Raw genomic sequence first — 18,055 nt, 5'->3', positions numbered from 1 at the left:
GTAAAGCTTCAACTTGGCTTGGAAGAAAAGCTATTTAACTTTTAGAGAGATGGAGGAGCTCAAGTTTAGAAAGTGTAAGGGGAAAGAATGAGGAGTGTCCTCTAGGTTAGCTTGCATTACTAACATAGGGTGAAATGTCTTTATTACCCTTACTAAAATGAAGAGGTGTAAGGGGACAAGGGAACTACTTACAAAGCTTTAGGTACAACACTTGACTTTGGGGTTGACTAGTTAATTACTAGTCCCCGACTATTTAATTTTCAGGAATTCAAGGAATTAAATTATCAATTGGATTAGGATTAGTTACTAAATTAATCCCTTAGTCGAATTTGGATTACGGGGTGTCACATCGCCCCATCACGAAAACCCGACCCGAAGGTCTAGTTCTGGCTGCTCCTTGATGTTAGGAATAAAGTGTAATGGTTTTGATATGCCAAATATGTATTTATAGATCCCCCAAGTTTTATTTCATAGGTCTAATAGAGTCTAAGACCATGATCGGGAAATTATTTAAATTTGAAAAGAGAAAAAGAGAGGAAGATGGATGAAAATAGAAGAAGAAGATATAAAGCCTAAAATCAAGAATTTGTCTGCAGAAAATGACAAATTGAAGAAGAAGATGAATGATACAATATTCACGTCAATGCTACTACTCAAAGAAGATGTCCCAGAAGAATTTTCGTGAAGAAAATTAATATTGGAAGAATGCATGAAATTGACTTGGACATCAAGCATCTATGGAAAGAAAGTAGAACATCAAATCTGATTGGAGATTTAATCAATAGCTGTACAGACGAAGTGGATGATACTTGATATATTATACGAAATGGCTCAAGTTCGAAACTCACTATCAACAAAATTTTACAAGGTAAAATTTGAGAAGTCAACAATTCAAATTGGGAAGCAATTGAAAGCACCAAATTTGGAAGCAATTGAAAGCACCAGGAAAGTCAACAATTCAAATTGGGAAGCAATTGAAAGCACCAAATTTGGAAAGCAATTGAAAGCACCAGGAGTAGATTGGGAGCCAATTACAAGTCAAAGTCAATTGGGCTCCAATTACAAAGGAGCCAATTACAAGCCAATTGAAATTGGGTGTCAATTACAAAGGAGAAATTCAAATTGGGTGGAAGTTCAAAGCCAGTTTGAAGTCTGAGAACACCCCAATTACAAGCCAATTGAAATTGGGTGTCAATTACAAAGGAGAAATTCAAATTGGGTGGAAGTTCAAAGCCAATTGAAATTGGGTGTCAATTACAAAGGAGAAATTCAAATTGGGTGGAAGTTCAAAGCCAGTTTGAAGTCTGAGAACACCCCAATTACAAGCCAATTGAAATTGGGTGTCAATTACAAAGGAGAAATTCAAATTGGGTGGAAGTTCAAAGCCAGTTTGAAGTCTGAGAACACCCAGACGTGAGAATGAAGAAGATGAAGATGAACTTACAGTGAAAATATTCTCACAAAGAAAAATACTAGTTTAACTAGTATGGGATTAAATTAATGAATATTTTTAAATCCCAAAGATACAAGGACCACTTCAGAGCTGATCAGAGAAGCCATTATACACCAAAACAGAGACCCAGATATTCCCACTCAACGTTAAACCAGAGGAATATCAGATGATGTTTGGGAGCTCATTTACATGGAGATGAAGATCCATCAAACGGCTAGCTTATTCTTTCTGACATCTTTGCAGAAGATAAGATAAGATGTCTGACAAAAAGATACAATATTTCAAAAATGAGAGTGTCTCTTTCCAACGGACAGATTCTCATTACCAGCTATAAAATGATGAAGATATAAAGACTTGAAGATGGGGAACTCACGAACAAGAGAGCAGAAAATACGAACCCATCAAGGGGAACGAATACAGCAATTAAGCTTGAAAAGAGCATAGAGCAAATATCTCATTTGGTACAGAGCCAAAACCGGAATGGACATCGGACGATAGAACGCGGAATAATCTTGACAATATTGCCAAGGATATTCTATTCAAAGCCGTAGATGATACAATATTTCCAAAGATCCGAAAGTGTGCTACAGCGAAAGAAATATGGGAAACTCTCATCAAGATTGTCGAAGGAGATGAACAAGAAAAAGACAATAAGCTCACAATCGCCATGAAGAAGTTTGAAGATTTCAAAATGCTCTCAAATGAAAGTGTTGCAGACATGGAAGCTCGAATGATCAAAGTTCTTGGAGAGATTAGTGATCTTGGCAAAAATATTAGCCAAAAAGAAATTAATCTCAAAATCCTACGAGGCTTACCATCTGCATGGGATATGAAGGTTACGGCTATGCGCGATCACCGAGATCTAAGAATGTTGTCAACAGACAAATTATTTAGTGATCTAAAAGCATATGAGTTCGAAATGAAGGCCAAAGATGATGATGTTCATGAAGCTCGAAATGCTGCTCTAATGGCCGAACAACCGTCAACCTCCAGGTCAGTAGAAAATAATGTTGATTTTATGACTGACGAACAATTTGCTCTTTTTGTGAAAAGATTTAAAAGGTTTATGCGAAAAGGAGACAACAAAAATTCTGCTCGTGGAAAATTCATCTCTCGCATAACACAAGAAGAAAAAGTCGAAGAAAACAAGGATTTATGCTACAATTGCCGCAAACCCGGACACTTTAAAATAAATTGTCCGTATCCGATCGTTAGCAAGTATCAAGGCAAAAATGTTGAATCTACGCCAAACAAATCCGAAAGCAAAAGGTTCAAGCGCGACAAAAGAAAGGCTCTTGTTAGCAACGAACCAAACGAAAATGATGATTCGGAGGATTCATCATCAAGCGATGAAAGTTCATGTTCGGATGATGATACGGCGCTAGTATGCAAGTCAATTGAGTTGAGTACAAGTGAAGATTGTCTTATGGCTCTTGAAGCAGAGGAAGAAGTGGTAACATCTAATTCTTTCAATTCTGTTAATTCTTCTTTTTCTCGTGAATCTATTGACAATCTAATGCGAGAATGTCAAGAGATTATGCTCACTCATCCTCAACTCAAGGAGCGCAATAATATTCTAATTCTTGAAAAAGAAGAAATGAATAAAAAATTGCAAGATGCTTTACTTGAAGTGAGTAAATTGAAGAATGAAAATATTCATCTTCAAGAAGAGTGTAAAGCAAGAGAGGTTAGAGAACATAATCTTAGAGCTACTATTGCTACGTTCACTAATTCGTCTAAAATTATAGATAAAATGGTGAGCATGCAAAAGCCATCAGGAGATAGAACCGGAATTGGTTATGACTCCACATGTTCTCAAACCCCTCAAAATCTGACTAATTCTACTACTACTTCAAATAATAAAGTTCAAGTGGTAAAATTTGTTAAAAGTCAGAATAGCACGATGAGACAAGGACTTGGTTATCAAACAAAAGCAAAGTTGAATGTTGAAAGGCCGAAACAAGTCTATACTACGGCAAAGCAACAAAAATTCTTCAAGCAAAGATATGCCAAAGAGTCAAGTGCAAAAAGATTTCATAGAAAAGAGGGAAGCTTTTCTAGAAATAAAGTTGGGAGATTTTATCCCACTCAAAAGGATTGGTTATGTAATAGATGTAATGCTTTTTATAGACCAAAGCAATCATTCTCTTCCCAGGTGCCAAAATATAAAAATGTTTTTCAAAAACCGGCACCAAAAATATTTTCTAACGTGAGTTATGATTATCGTGTCTCAAATGGTTACAAATCGCCTCATCTTAATTCAATAAGATCAAGGTGGGTTTGGTTACCAAAAATCACTAACAGTAAAGGACCCAAGCAAATATGGGTACCTAAAGTTAATTAATCTTTTTTGCAGGATGTTTGGTACATCGATAGTGGTTGCTCACGCCACATGACTAGAAATAAATCATATCTAGTGAATTTCAAAGAAATCGATGGACCAAAACTTATATTCGGAGGAAATCAAAATTATGGAATTACAAAAGGAGTTGGCACGATCAAGAAAAATGGTTTGAAGATTGAAGATGTTTCTTTCGTTGAAGGATTAAAATTTAATTTGTTGAGCACTTGTCAATTTTGTGATAAAGGCTATCTTGTAGAATTTTCTAAAGATAATTGCCTAATCAAAAATGAGCTCACAAATTAGATTGTTCTCTCTGGAAAAAGACGAAAGAATATGTATGTTGTTGATTGGAGCACAAGCAAAGATTCAGTATGCTTAATGGCCAGAAATTTGAATGAAGCTAATTGGGAATGGCACAGAAAGCTCAACCATTTAAACTTCAAGACTATCAATCAGCTTGCAAAGAAGAATCTAGTAGAAGGCTTGCCAGATATTATTTTCAAGAAGGACCAAGTGTGTGATGCATGCCAACGCGGAAAGCAAATCAAATCATCATTCAAATCAAAGACACACGAGTCAACGTCAAGACCGCTAAGCTTACAACATATGGACTTATTTGGACCGATTGATCCAATAAGTGTAAGTGGTAAGAAATATACTCTCGTTGTTGTTGATGATTTTTCCAGGTACACTTGGACCGTGTTTCTCAAGAAGAAAAATGAAGTTGAGCAAGTTCTACCGAAGCTGTTGAAGCAACTACAAAATGAGAAAGAATTGCAAATATCAAAAATACGAACGGATCGCGGAACCGAGTTCGTGAATGGAGTTATACAAGCTTTTTGCAATTCACATGGAATTTCTCATCAATTATCTGCCGCAAGAACACCGCAACAAAACGGTGTTGCCGAAAGAAGAAACTGGACGCTCAAAGAAGCTGCACGAGTGATGATTAGTGCTGCCAGTCTCCCGAAACGATATTGGGCGGAAGCTATCAACACTGCTTGCTACACGCAAAATCGAAGCATGATCCATAAGCAGTACAAGAAGACGCCATATGAGCTATATAAAGGGAGAAAACCAAATATTGGTTATTTTCATATTTTTGGATGCAAATGTTTTATTCATATTAATGATAAATTGCATCTAAAAGCTTTTGATGAGCGTGCAGATGAAGGAATTTTTCTAGGATATTCGACTACCAGCAAGGCGTTCAGAGTTTTGAATAAAAGATCAATGGTGGTTGAAGAATCTATACACGTGGTATTTGATGAAAAATCACAGATCAAAAATGATGCACTGGACGAAGAAATTGCACAAAATGGTAACAAGTGTCATATTGATTTTTGTGATACTAATGATACGTGTGAAGATGATGTTTTGCAGGGAATGGATGAGTTGGAAATTAATTCTCTAGAAAATCCCATCCCTCATCCAGAAGAAGTTGGAAATTCTTTTAATAATAATTTTGGGAGTGATGCCTCACGTGATAATGAGGATGCAGTACGGGTTCCAGTTTGTGATCAAGTTACTGGTGAAGTTGGTAATCAATTTCAAGAAGAATTAAATGTGGAAATTCGAACCAACTCTCCCAGTACACAACAAATGGATCCACCCAGTACCATGGAAGCATTGCTCACGTGTTATCTATCTCAAATTGAACCAAAAGAAGTTGATGAAGCTCTCAATGATCCGGACTGGATAAATGCTATGCAAGAAGAGCTTGATCAATTCAAAAGAAATGATGTTTGGGAACTTGTTCCAATACCGGCGAACCACAATGTTGTAGGAACCAAATGGGTCTTCCGGAACAAAGCAAACGAAGAAGGCGTGATTGTTAGGAATAAAGCAAGGCTCGTTGCAAAAGGATACTCTCAAGAAGAAGGAATTGATTTTGATGAAACTTTTGCACCGGTGGCCCGACTTGAAGCAATCAGAATTTTCCTAGCCTACGCCGCACACAAAGATTTCACCGTTTATCAAATGGACGTGAAGAGCGCATTCTTGAATGGTCTACTCAAAGAAGAAGTCTATGTCGAACAACCCCCAGGTTTTGAGGTAAAAGGCGAAGGTGATAAAGTCTACAAAATTAAAAAGGCATTGTATGGGTTGAAACAAGCACCTAGAGCTTGGTATGATACTTTGTCAATGTTCTTGATAAGCTGTGGATTCACCAAAGGCCTTGTTGATAAAACTCTATTTAGAATTCAAGATGGTGATCAAATTTTATTAGTGCAAATATATGTTGATGATATTATTTTTGGAAGCACTAACAATTCTTTGTGTGAGAAATTTTCGAAGCATATGCAGAATAAATTCGAAATGAGCATGATGGTGAATTGAATTACTTCTTGGGCTTACTGATGTTATCACATCTGTGCATGTTTTTATAGCTTTTCTGATTCATTTTAGAAACAAAGTTATTGAATCATGTCCATTTATTACTTGTTTTCCTTGCTTTGTCGTTAGATTATGTTTTTACACTTGTTTTGAATGCCTTACGGTGTTCGGTAGTGTTTTTCTTCACCATTACAGGGTGAGCGTGAGAGCAAGGGAAGAATTTCAAGCACGAAATGATTAAAAGAGGAAGAAGTCGAAGCATCAGCAATTCGACGCGTCAAGCCCATGCCTCGACGCGTCGAAAAATTCCAGTAGCTTCAAACATCGCACATTTTGGAGGCTCGACACGTCGAGATTGCGGAGAGACGTTAATTTGGAAGACTCCTAAATTTATGCCATCGGGTCTCTACTATAAAAAGATCATCTTCTATCAACCCTAGGTCTCTTTTTCTTCTGCGATTTCGGTGTTTTGAAGGCAATCAAGAGCAAAGCACAAAGAGGACCAACTTGAAGATTTACAACTAGCTTTGGAATAGAGAACTAGCTAGAAATATTCGGGAGAACTCTTTCACTCTTACTCTTATTCTCGTTGTTATTTGTTTATCTTTAAGCATTGAATTTACTGTTATTATGGCCATGAGCGGCTAAATTCCTTAGGGATTTTTGGGTGAATTTGTTTATGAACCTATGTGCCTTGTTCGTTAATTTCTTAATATATTTATGTTTGGTTTTATGATTTGTGTTGCAATCTTATTTTAACCTGTTGTTGTTGGTAATTAAAGGCCTAAATTACTAGCTTCATAGTCATATTTGTGTCACCAATGGGAATTGGGGCATAAATTAGGGCACACACGATTGCACCTAATGGTTAGACCTTGGGAAAGGGGAATTTATTAGGGGAAGTTTATTCTAGATTGTTGCTCATCGGGAGATGGTAGTAATTAGGAATAATTGAATGCTGATCTTCGATCTTATCGGGTGTTTAAGCCACGGGAGTGGAAATTCACTAGGAATAGAGATTACGGGAGTAATTCGATTCCACTTTGCATTCCCACACAGATCTTAATTCCAAACCAAATATTACAAACGTTAATTGGCACTAGGTGATTAAACATTGTGATCCCAAGAATCCCATTTTGCTCTATTGTTTACGAAACCTTAATATTTGTTTTATTTCTTGCTCGTTATTTTATGCAACCAATCAACCATCAAGTTTCGATCAGACTAGCTCTTATGAGTAAGCGAGTAATTAGTGATTAGTACCCCATCTCCCTGTGGTTCGACTACCTGAATACTCCGGGAATTATTTGTTTGCAAATATACTACGCATCAAATTGGCGCCGTTGCCGGGGAGGTGGCGCTACGTACTAATATTAGTGAAAGTTTTATTTTCGGAGTCTAGTCTTTTTTTTTTTTAATTTTCTTTTCTTTTATTTTAATTCATTTTTATTTTCGCTAATCGATAACTAGTTTCTTGTGTTGAGCTGTGTTTCTGTTATCAGCGGACTTGGTGTTATATGCGAACTCGCTCTTCAGGGAACGAAGGATTAGAACCTTTTAATCCAGAGATCGAAAAGCGAGCCAAGTTCTTAAGAAAACAGGTTAGGATGGCGAACAATGGAAATCAGAATAATCTGGCTCTCGATGGAGAGGGAGTCAATCAACCACTACGCATTTGGAGGCCCATTTCAGATTACGTTGCTCCAGATGCAGCAGGACATGGAAGTATCAATGTGCCAGGGGTTGATGCTAATAATTTTGAAATAAAACCGGCTATAATTCAGATGGCTGCTTCGGATCCTTTTGGTGGGTCACCAACAGAAGACCCTACTGCTCACATTGCAAAATTTCTGAGGATTTGCAGCACTTTCCAAATTAATGGAGTCCCGGGAGATGCTATCAAGCTTCGTCTCTTTCCATTCACTGTAAGGGATAAAGCTAACAGTTGGCTTGCCTCTTATCCGGCGAACTATTTTGAAACTTGGGACCAGTTGCACAGAGAGTTCCTTAAGAGATTTTTTCCCATATCTAAGACTCAGAAAATGAGGAGATCTATTCAGAATTTCAGACAGTTAACTGGTTTGTCTTTGGCAGAGTCATGGGAGAGATTCAAAGAGATGAGGATACAATGTCCTCATCACGGTATTCAGAATTGGGATTTAATGATGGCTTTCTATGAGGGATTACTGGACAATTCAAAAATCCTAGTCGATGCTTCATCGGGAGGATCATTTACAATCCTAGAGCCAGATCAAGCTGAAGAATTGTTGGAAAAGATTGCGATGAATGGGACGACTTGGTATTCAGAGAGATCTCCCCAGAGGTTGATAGGAGGCGTGACTGAAGTTGATCAGATATCCGCTCTATCGGCTAAGTTTGATAATGTAGCCACTTTAGTTCAACAGTTGGCCCAGATTACTATCAAGAATCAAGCTCCAGGTAATGTTTCTAAAGCTTCTACTCCTCCAAGACCTGTAATGATGTGTGAGTTGTGTGGAGGAGAGCACAATTCAGAGGAGTGTCTCAGTGTTGATTCTCAAGCTACAATGGAACAAGTTGATGTGGTAGGGTATGGTAGTATACAACCGGCATTCCAACAACGAGGAACCTACAATCCAAATGCATCGAGGAATCATCCTGGTTTCTCTTGGGGTAATCCAGCTGGGGCGGCTAATCCCTAGTACTTAAATAGTAGAAGTCAACCACCAGGATTTCAGGGGCAGCAAAATTTTAGAGGAAATCATCCACCACAATTCAGGCAGAACCAAGGATATCAAGTTCCAGTAAATCAATCCAAGCCTAATGTGGAAACACCGGTCCCGTCGAATATGGAATTATTGTTGGAAAAATTGGTTAAAGGTCAGTTTGAGATTACAAAAAGGTTGGATCGGATGGATACTCGCCAAAATATGGTTGAAAATCAGTTAGCAAATCAACCATCTATATCAAGTACTAAAGTCACAGGTAAGTTGCCAGCTATGCCCGAAAAACCAAGAGAACACATGAACGCCGTCACCACTAGGAGTAGGAAGCAACTATTGGACCCACCATATCCTAATGGGGAACAAGTTGTCAAGAAGAATCTAGAAGGTGAAAATGAGAAAGTGAATGAGGGTGTTATTGCTCAAGATAAGGAAGATGAGATACAAGAAATTGAACCCGTAAAGAAGCATACACCACCTCTACCCTTCCCACAAAAATTCCAGAAATCTAGGGAAGAGGAAAGAAGAGCAAACTTCTACAGTTTGATCAAGCAACTGGATATCACCATTCCTTTTATTGATGCAGTGACCGAGACTCCCTCGTATGCTAAGTTTTTGAAAGAGATTTTATCCAACAAGAGGAGAGCTGAGAATCGTGAGACAGTAGCAGTAAGTGAAGAATGTAGTGCTTTAATTCAAAACAAGCTTCCTCCAAAACTTAGGGATCCTGGGAGTTTCTCTATCCCTTGTGTTATTGGAGGATCACTTGTTCAAAAAGCTTTATGCGATTTAGGGGCAAGTGTGAGTTTGATGCCTTATTCTTTGTGTCAAAAGCTGCAACTTGGAGAGCCAAAACCTACATCCATAACTCTTCAGTTGGCAGACAGATCAGTGAAATATCCTATCGGAATTCTGGAGGATGTGCCAGTGAAGATTGACAAATTTTACATTCCGGGAGACTTCGTGGTTTTAGAGATGGAAGAAGATGCTAAAATTCCTATTATCCTTGGGAGACCATTCTTGGCAACCGCTGGAGCTATAATCAATGTCAAAAAAGGAACCTTAGTTCTTGAGATTGGAGAAGATAAAGTTGAATTTAATGTTTTTGAATTGGCTAACAAATCTTCTTGTCTTGATTCTTGCTTTTATGTAGACGAAATCGACTCATGTATTGCAACTTATGAGAGGGGTAAATGGATCTCCAATGACCCTTTACAACTTGAAGGTGAAGATTCTACAAAGAGGTGAATGCTTGGAGGATGGTACGAATGATGAGGAATCACAGGAATTGCCACTAATATTCCTTACCTGTAACCTCGAGGAAAAGGAACCACCACAGGTAGAATTAAAACCTTTACCAACTAACTTGAGGTATGCTTATCTTGGTCCAAATTCTACTTACCCAGTGATTGTAAGTGCTCATTTGAAAGATGATGAAACGGAAAAATTATTAAATGTGTTAAGACAACATAAGAGAATCATTGGTTACACTATTGATGATATTGTTGGAATTAGTGCTTCCTACTGCATGCACAGGATTAACTTAGAGGATGGGCGTAGACCCAGTGTTGAGCACTAACGTAGGTTAAATCCTACGATGCAGGAGGTTGTGAAGAAAGAGATCCTAAAATTGTTGAAAGCTGGCATCATTTATCCTGTTCCTGGCAGTAAGTGGGTCAGCCCTATTCACGTGGTCCCAAATAAAGGGGGGACAACTGTAGTCCGCAATGAGAAAAATGAGCTCATTCCTACCAGGTTAGTCACTGGGTGGAGGATGTGTACGGACTACAGAAAGTTGAACGATGCCACCAGGAAGGATCATTTTCCTCTTCCGTTTGTTGATCAGCTGATTGAAAGGATGGCTAAGTACTCTTACTTTTGCTTTCTTGATGGTTTTTCGGGGTTCTTCTAGATCCCAATCCACCCTGATGACCAAGAGATGACTATGTTTACATGCCCATATGGCACCTTTGCATATCGAAGGATGCCATTTGGGTTATGTAATGCACCAGCTACATTTCAAAGGTGCATGTTAGCCATTTTTTTCGATTTAGTTGAGAAGACTATGGAAGTTTTCATGGATGATTTTTCTGTATATGGTTCTTCTTTTGATAATTGTCTTGATAATTTGGATGAGGCATTAAGAAAGTGTCAAGAAGCAAACCTTGTTCTAAATTGGGAAAAATGTCACTTTATGGTACAACAAGGGATTGTTCTTGGACACAAGATATCAGAAAAAGGCATTGAAGTTGACCCGGCCAAGGTGGAAGTCATAGAGAAACTGCCACCACCTGTTTCAGTAAAGGGAATAAGGAGTTTTCTTGGCCATGCAGGGTTATACAGGAGATTTATCAAAGACTTTTCAAAAATCTCTAAACCTTTAACTCAATTGCTTTTAAAAGATGCTAACTTTGTTTTTGATGATGCTTGCCTTGAAGCTTTCTGCAGATTGAAGAAGGCATTGACAACAGCTCCCATAATGTCACCGCCAGATTGGAACTTACCATTTGAGATTATGTGCGATGCTAGTGACTATGCTGTAGGGGCCGTCCTTTGTCAAAAGAAGGGCAAGTGCCTACACCCAATTTACTATGCAAGCTGTACTCTTGATGCGGCTCAGGTTAATTATGCCACAACAGAAAAGGAGATGCTGGCTGTGATTTTTGCTGTTGATAAATTTCGATCCTACCTGAACGGATACAAGGTCATTGTCCATACCGATCACTCAGCATTGAAATACTTGATGAGCAAAAAGGAATCCAAGCCAAGACTGATGAGGTGGACCCTTCTGCTTCAAGAGTTTGACTTGGAAATCATAGACAAAAAGGGAACAGAAAATCTTGTAGCTGATCATTTGTCCCGATTAGAGAACCAAAACGAAGTGGCTGAAGGAGAAAAGATTCCAATCAATGATTACTTCGTGGGAGAGCAACTGATGGCTCTTCGTGCTTTTATGCCCTGGTATTCAGATTTGGTAAATTATGTGGTTTGCCAACAATTTTCACCAAATGCTTCTAGGTCGTTGAAGAAGAAACTACAAACTGATGCAAAATTCTATCTTTGGGATGAATCGTTTCTATACAAGAGATGTGCAGATGGAATATTAAGAAGATGCTTGCCCGAAGACGAGGTAGAAAGTGTCTTAAAGCATTGTCATTCATCACCTTATGGAGGGCATTTTGGACCTTCTCGAACCGCGAAAAAGGTTTTACAGTCAGGATTTTATTGGCCCAGTATATTCAAAGATTCACATTCTTTCATAGCTCGTTGTGATAAGTGCCAAAGAGTGGGCACAGTGGGAAGGAGAAACGAGATGCCTCAACAAAGTATTCTTGAAGTGGAACTATTTGATGTCTGGGGTTTGGATTTCATGGGTCCATTCCCCAAGTCTTTTGGTAATGAATAGATGCTAGTGGCAGTGGACTATGTCTCCGAATGGGTTGAAGCCATTGCTTGTCCTACTAATGATTCCAAGGTTGTCATCAAGAAGAATATTTTTGCAAGGTTTGGGGTGCCAAGAGCTTTGATCACTGATAATGGGACACATTTTTGCAACAAAGCGTTGGGGAAAGTTCTTGAGAAGTATGGAATTCATCACAGACTCTCTACACCATACCATCCCCAAGCCAATGGTCAAGTGGAACTGTCAAACCGAGAAATCAAATCCATTCTTGAGAAGGTGGTCAATCCGTCTCGAAAAGATTGGTCCACAAAGCTTGATGATGCATTGTGGGCGTATAGGACCGCTTTCAAGAATCCTATTGGAACTTCACCTTTCAGACTTGTTTATGGGAAACCTTGTCACTTGCCCGTGGAGTTAGAACACAAAACCCATTGGGCAGTCACGACGCTCAACATGGATTTGCAACTCGCAGGTGAGAAGAGGCTACATCAACTAAACGAACTTGACGAATTCAGGCTCGAAGCCTATGACAATGCGAAAATCTACAAGGAGAAGACCAAGAGGTGGCATGACAAGCACATTCTAAAGAGAGAATTTGTCCCGGGAGACGACGTCCTTCTATTCAATTCAAGGATGAAATTGTTCCCAGGAAAATTAAAATCCAAGTGGACTGGGCCACACAAAGTGATTAAGGTACATCAATCGGGTGCCGTGGTGCTTCAAGGAACACAAGATGAATTCACGGTCAATAGACAAAGGTTGAAGCACTACTATTCACCCGAGGAACCTAAGGTCAATGTGATACATTGCCTTCATCTCCCGACCTACATGTGACACCTGAAAAGGAGGTACAGTCGAGCTAGCGACGTTAAACTTAGCGCTCCATGGGAGGCACCCCATGTTATCCTTTAATTTATCGCATTTTTTATTTCTTGCTAATTATTTAGTTCTAGTTTGTTTTACAAAATTTGAGTGTTTTTTCTGGTTTCTGTGTCAAACAGCGGTATAGGGGTTGTCTTCGGCTAAGTAAAAAGGCCAAAAATCGACCTAGGCGAAAAATTCCATACTGGAATTTTTCGACGCGTCGAGTTCCCACTGATTCGAAGGGATAACCTACTGGAAATTTTCGACGCGTCGAGCCCATTCCTCGACGCGTCGAAACCATCGCGTCTCGAAAATTTTCCTACGGGAATTTTTCGACGCGTCGAGACGCGACAGAACAGATCTGTTAAATTGCGACCGGCGGTCCGTTTTTCTCCCCAAACTCATAATTTTCTCTCAATCTCTCACTCGCCCAAGATACCCCAGGTCCGAATCCTCTGGTTCTCCTCTCCATTCACTTCCTAAAGCTGCAAGGTAACAATAATCACTCTTTTCTACTTTCAATTTCTTGATTTGGAGGTGCATTTTTGCTCTATTCTTGGGTAGGCGCCCTACCCACGAATTTTTCCTCTGATTTTGAATTTTTGGTAGTTAAATTTCCCATTGTTGATTACTAATGATTGATTGTTGCTATATACATGTTGTAATTGCTACATTAGAAACCATTGCACTCACATTTTGATTTAATTTCCTAAATTTCTTCGTTGGTTGTTTAAGCTCTATTTCACTTTGTTTTGATAGTTTTAATTCCTTATTTTAGTCTATGATGATTGTAGACCTTGCTTCTGATGATGGGTTCCCTTGTTTTGTTGTGTGGTGAACTTGTGGGATGAATTTGATATGTCAATTTTACATAAACCTAGTGTTAAAGTTCATGCCCACAAGGTGTTTGATTAAATGCCCAAGTGAAGTTTGTGCCCTTGATTGAAAAGTTTGAAATCCTTAGACTCACTTTTGATATTTTGGCTATAAATTCTAGATCAAGTACTTGAAAGTTTTGTTTTATTTTTGAATTTTGTAGGTTTTTCCTATGGCACCAAGAGCCCGTCAACCATCCAAACGGCCAAGAGCCGAATCTTCGCAAGTCCGGGAACAACCACAACATGCTGCACAATATGAACGTTTTGTAACAGACGCAGCGGCTCAACGATACCATCAGTTGACGTCTGCCCGGCCCGTTCTAAAAAAACGTGGCGCACATATAGTGGTCCCGGAAGCGTGGAATTGGGCACCCCGATTCCTTGCTCAACCAGGAGATGCATTTAGCAATCTGGTGCGGGAATTCTATGCGAATGCAAAGGATGGCCTCGAAACCAATGTTTGTATTGTCCGGGGCGTTCCGGTCGACTTCTCTGCGGAAGCCATTAATGAGTACTACGGTACGCGTAATTACATGGGCGATGATTACTTTAATCGAGATATGGGTCGTGGCCACATGGACCAAGATTGGCTGAACCGTATTGCACAATTCTTCCACCCGATAGCCGAATGGAATATCAGGGGGGGTGTAGCCTCCCACATGGACTACAAGTATTTTAAGACTGCTGACAGGGGAATCTTGGACTTCATCAAAGCAAAGCTTGTCCTAAATTCTCACAAGGGGACTGTCCGAAAAGACTTAGTGCTCCTTACCTACTGCATCTGGCAACGCAAGACTATTGACATTGGCCATATCATCAACGGCAATATCCGCGAAGCTGCTGATGCGAAGGGTCGATTCTACCTCAGCCACTCCTACCTCATTACGCATCTTTGCCAGCTGGCTGGGGTTCCTATTGATGAATCCCAGGAGGTCAAGTTAGCTCCACAAGCCTTCATATCTGAGCATTACCTTGAGAAACGCTACAAGACCGGTCAGCAATTCGGGGAAGAGGAAGACGATGAAGATGATGAAGGGGGCGATGATGCGATTGCCCCACAGATGGCTGCACCTGCACCTGCCTTCCCTCATGATTGGCAGGATTTCATGCGCAGAACTGATGAGGTGAACTGGTTCATGGGCACCTCCATACACCAGCAGAATCAGGCCCATCTCGGCTTCCAGCCGAACTTTCCACCACCACCGCCTTGGCTGCGAGATCCTCAGTACATCCCGGACTTCTATCGGGGATACTATCCACCACCACCACCTCCAGATACCGACCAGTAGAAGGTTCTACGGCAAAACTCCAACTCCTTTTCCTTCACTTAATTTATTACATTGGGGACAATGTAATTCTCTAAGTGTGAGGGGGAAGGATTGAAGTATTTCCTTTCCTTTCCTTAGTCTTTGCACTTTAATTTTATTTAGTCTGATCTCGTATTCCATTTCGTTCCCTTCACTTGAATTCTTGCTTGAATGACTCATGTGCCTTTATTTCCAATAAACTGTTGGTATTGATACTTAATTGCTCTCGCTCTCTCGTGTCGGGTAGTGGTTTGTTTTGGTGGAACTTGTTGCATCTCGTTATGCCATGGATGAAATCAAAGTGTAACACTTCAGTGATTTATTTTCCTTGTTAATATACTTGTCACCCACTCATAATCGGACTAATTTCTTAATCTAGTGGTTAGTGCGTGTGCTAGTGCAAGTTTATGTGGAATTCCGACAATTAGTTGGCTTACGAAAGCTTGTCTCATTACTCCTCAGGTTTAGTCTAATTTTCGCATATATTGAAATGATTTAGGCCATTCTTTGTAGCTCATAGCCTTTAAACCTGTCCCTATGTATGTGTTATCCTTTGTGTCCCCTTTGAGCCTTTTATTTTCTTTATAATAAGTGCTAAGCACTTATTACCTCTTCGTGATTATTTTTTTCTTTGAATTACCCCCATATTATAACCTATAGCCCTTGGCCAAATATTATCCTTCCACCCTTTGAGAGAATGTAACTTTTGTCTTTAGAAATAAAATCTTATAGAAGAGAATTCTTCTTTGGAGCTTACCTTAAGAGCAACTCGGTTATTACTTGCTTGAATAAACCCATTCTTTTCTCATTCAGTTTGCAGTATTGATCTTAACAAAAAAAAAAAAAAAAAAAAAAAAAAAAAAAAAAAAACCTCAAATCCAATGTTGATTGAGTAAAATCCTTATATCAATCCCCTTATCTTTCAGAGCTATTATGGTCTTGATAAGTTGCCTTTTTGCTCCCTTATTCATCATTCGTATTTCTCTTCTAAAGATTTAAAGCTATAGATAATTGTGTCATTCTCTCCCTTTGTTATCATTCCTTACCTTTTTTTTTTTTGTCTCCTATAAACCGTGACCCTTAGCCCCATTACAAGCTTAATAAAGACCTATTTGATCTTTACATGCAATGTTAGTTCTATTCAGGAGGAGTAGGAAGGGCAAGCCTAGGATGTTTTTCTGATGTCGTGTTTTGCATAAACCTAACTGAGTACGTGTGCACACTAGATTTCTCACTACTAACAATCTGGGTGCTTGTATGTTGGCTTGGGAGTAGAACGCGGGTGCCAAGCAGAGATGATTCTGGAAGCATGTGTCCTGCAGTGAGTTGGCTTGTGGTTTGCTAAGTTGTGCACGAGAAATTGGGAGCGATCCTTGTGTTTTGACCTGCGGTTTGATTCAGTGTTTTGCTTGAGGACAAGCAAAGTCTTAAGTGTGAGGGGGTGATGTTATCACATCTGTGTATGTTTTTATAGCTTTTCTGATTCATTTTAGAAACAAAGTTATTGAATCATGTCCTCGTTAGATTATGTTTTTACACTTGTTTTGAATGCCTTACGGTGTTCGGTAGTGTTTTTCTTCACCATTACAGGGTGAGCGTGAGAGCAAGGGAAGAATTTCAAGCACGAAATGATTAAAAGAGGAAGAAGTCGAAGCATCAGCAATTCGACGCGTCGAGCCCATGCCTCGACGCGTCGAAAAATTCCAGTAGCTTCAAACATCGCACATTTTGGAGGCTCGACGCGTCGAGCATGATCTCGACGCGTCGAGATCGCGGAGAGACGTTAATTTGGAAGACTCCTAAATTGATGCCATCGGGTCTCTACTATAAAAAGATCATCTTCTATCAACCCTAGGGTCTCTTTTTCTTCTGCGATTTTGGTGTTTTGAAGGCAATCAAGAGCAAAGCACAAAGAGGACCAATTTGAAGATTTACAACTAGCTTTGGAATAGAGAACTAGCTAGAAATATTCGGGAGAACTCTTTCACTCTTACTCTTATTCTCGTTGTTATTTGTTTATCTTTAAGCATTGAATTTATTATTATTATGGCCATGAGCGGCTAAATTCCTTAGGGATTTTTGGGTGAATTTGTTTATGAACCTATGTGCTTTGTTTGTTAATTTCTTAATATATTTATGTTTGGTTTTATGATTTGTGTTGCAATCTTGTTTTAACCTGTTGTTGTTGGTAATTAAAGGCCTAAATTACTAGCTTCATAGTCATATTTGTGTCACCAATGGGAATTGGGGCATAAATTAGGGTACACACGATTGCACCTAATGGTTAGACCTTGGGAAAGGGGAATTTATTAGGGGAAGTTTATTCTAGATTGTTGCTCATCGGGAGATGGTAGTAATTAGGAATAATTGAATGCTGATCTTCGATCTTATCGGGTGTTTAAGCCACGGGAGTGGAAATTCACTAGGAATAGAGATTACGGGAGTAATTCGATTCCACTTTGCATTCCCACACAGATCTTAATTCCAAACCAAATATTACAAACGTTAATTGGCACTAGGTGATTAAACATTGTGATCCCAAGAATCCCATTTTGCTCTATTGTTTACGAAACCTTAATATTTGTTTTATTTCTTGCTCGTTATTTTATGCAACCAATCAACCATCAAGTTTCGATCAGACTAGCTCTTATGAGTAAGCGAGTAATTAGTGATTAGTACCCCATCTCCCTGTGGTTCGACTACCTGAATACTCCGGGAATTATTTGTTTGCAAATATACTACGCATCACTTACAAGTCAAACAACTG

The 18,055-nt window shown here is 39.2% G+C and overlaps 2 protein-coding genes across 2 annotated transcripts; both read left to right on the top strand.

Annotated features, from left to right (window-relative positions):
* Positions 1 to 7,651: 7,651 nt before the first annotated feature.
* LOC109188941 lies at positions 7,652 to 8,815 on the top strand. The gene has a single exon (XM_019339601.1). The coding sequence runs from the start codon at positions 7,652 to 7,654 to the stop codon at positions 8,813 to 8,815; it is 1,164 nt and encodes a 387-aa protein (XP_019195146.1).
* A 147-nt stretch (positions 8,816 to 8,962) lies between these two features.
* LOC109188931 lies at positions 8,963 to 10,084 on the top strand. The gene has a single exon (XM_019339592.1). The coding sequence runs from the start codon at positions 8,963 to 8,965 to the stop codon at positions 10,082 to 10,084; it is 1,122 nt and encodes a 373-aa protein (XP_019195137.1).
* The last annotated feature ends 7,971 nt before the right edge of the window (positions 10,085 to 18,055 follow it).

This window comes from Ipomoea nil, unplaced genomic scaffold (genome assembly GCF_001879475.1).
Source record: "Ipomoea nil cultivar Tokyo-kokei standard unplaced genomic scaffold, Asagao_1.1 scaffold0193, whole genome shotgun sequence".
Classification (NCBI taxonomy): Eukaryota; Viridiplantae; Streptophyta; class Magnoliopsida; order Solanales; family Convolvulaceae; genus Ipomoea; species Ipomoea nil.
Note: the sequence above shows the minus strand (reverse complement) of the source record. Positions and strands in the feature narration are given on the sequence as shown.

Coding starts and splice junctions, on each gene's coding strand:
- LOC109188941 (XM_019339601.1), top strand. CDS start 7,652: ATGCGAACTCGCTCTTCAGGGAACGAAGGATTAGAACCTTTTAATCCA.
- LOC109188931 (XM_019339592.1), top strand. CDS start 8,963: ATGGAATTATTGTTGGAAAAATTGGTTAAAGGTCAGTTTGAGATTACA.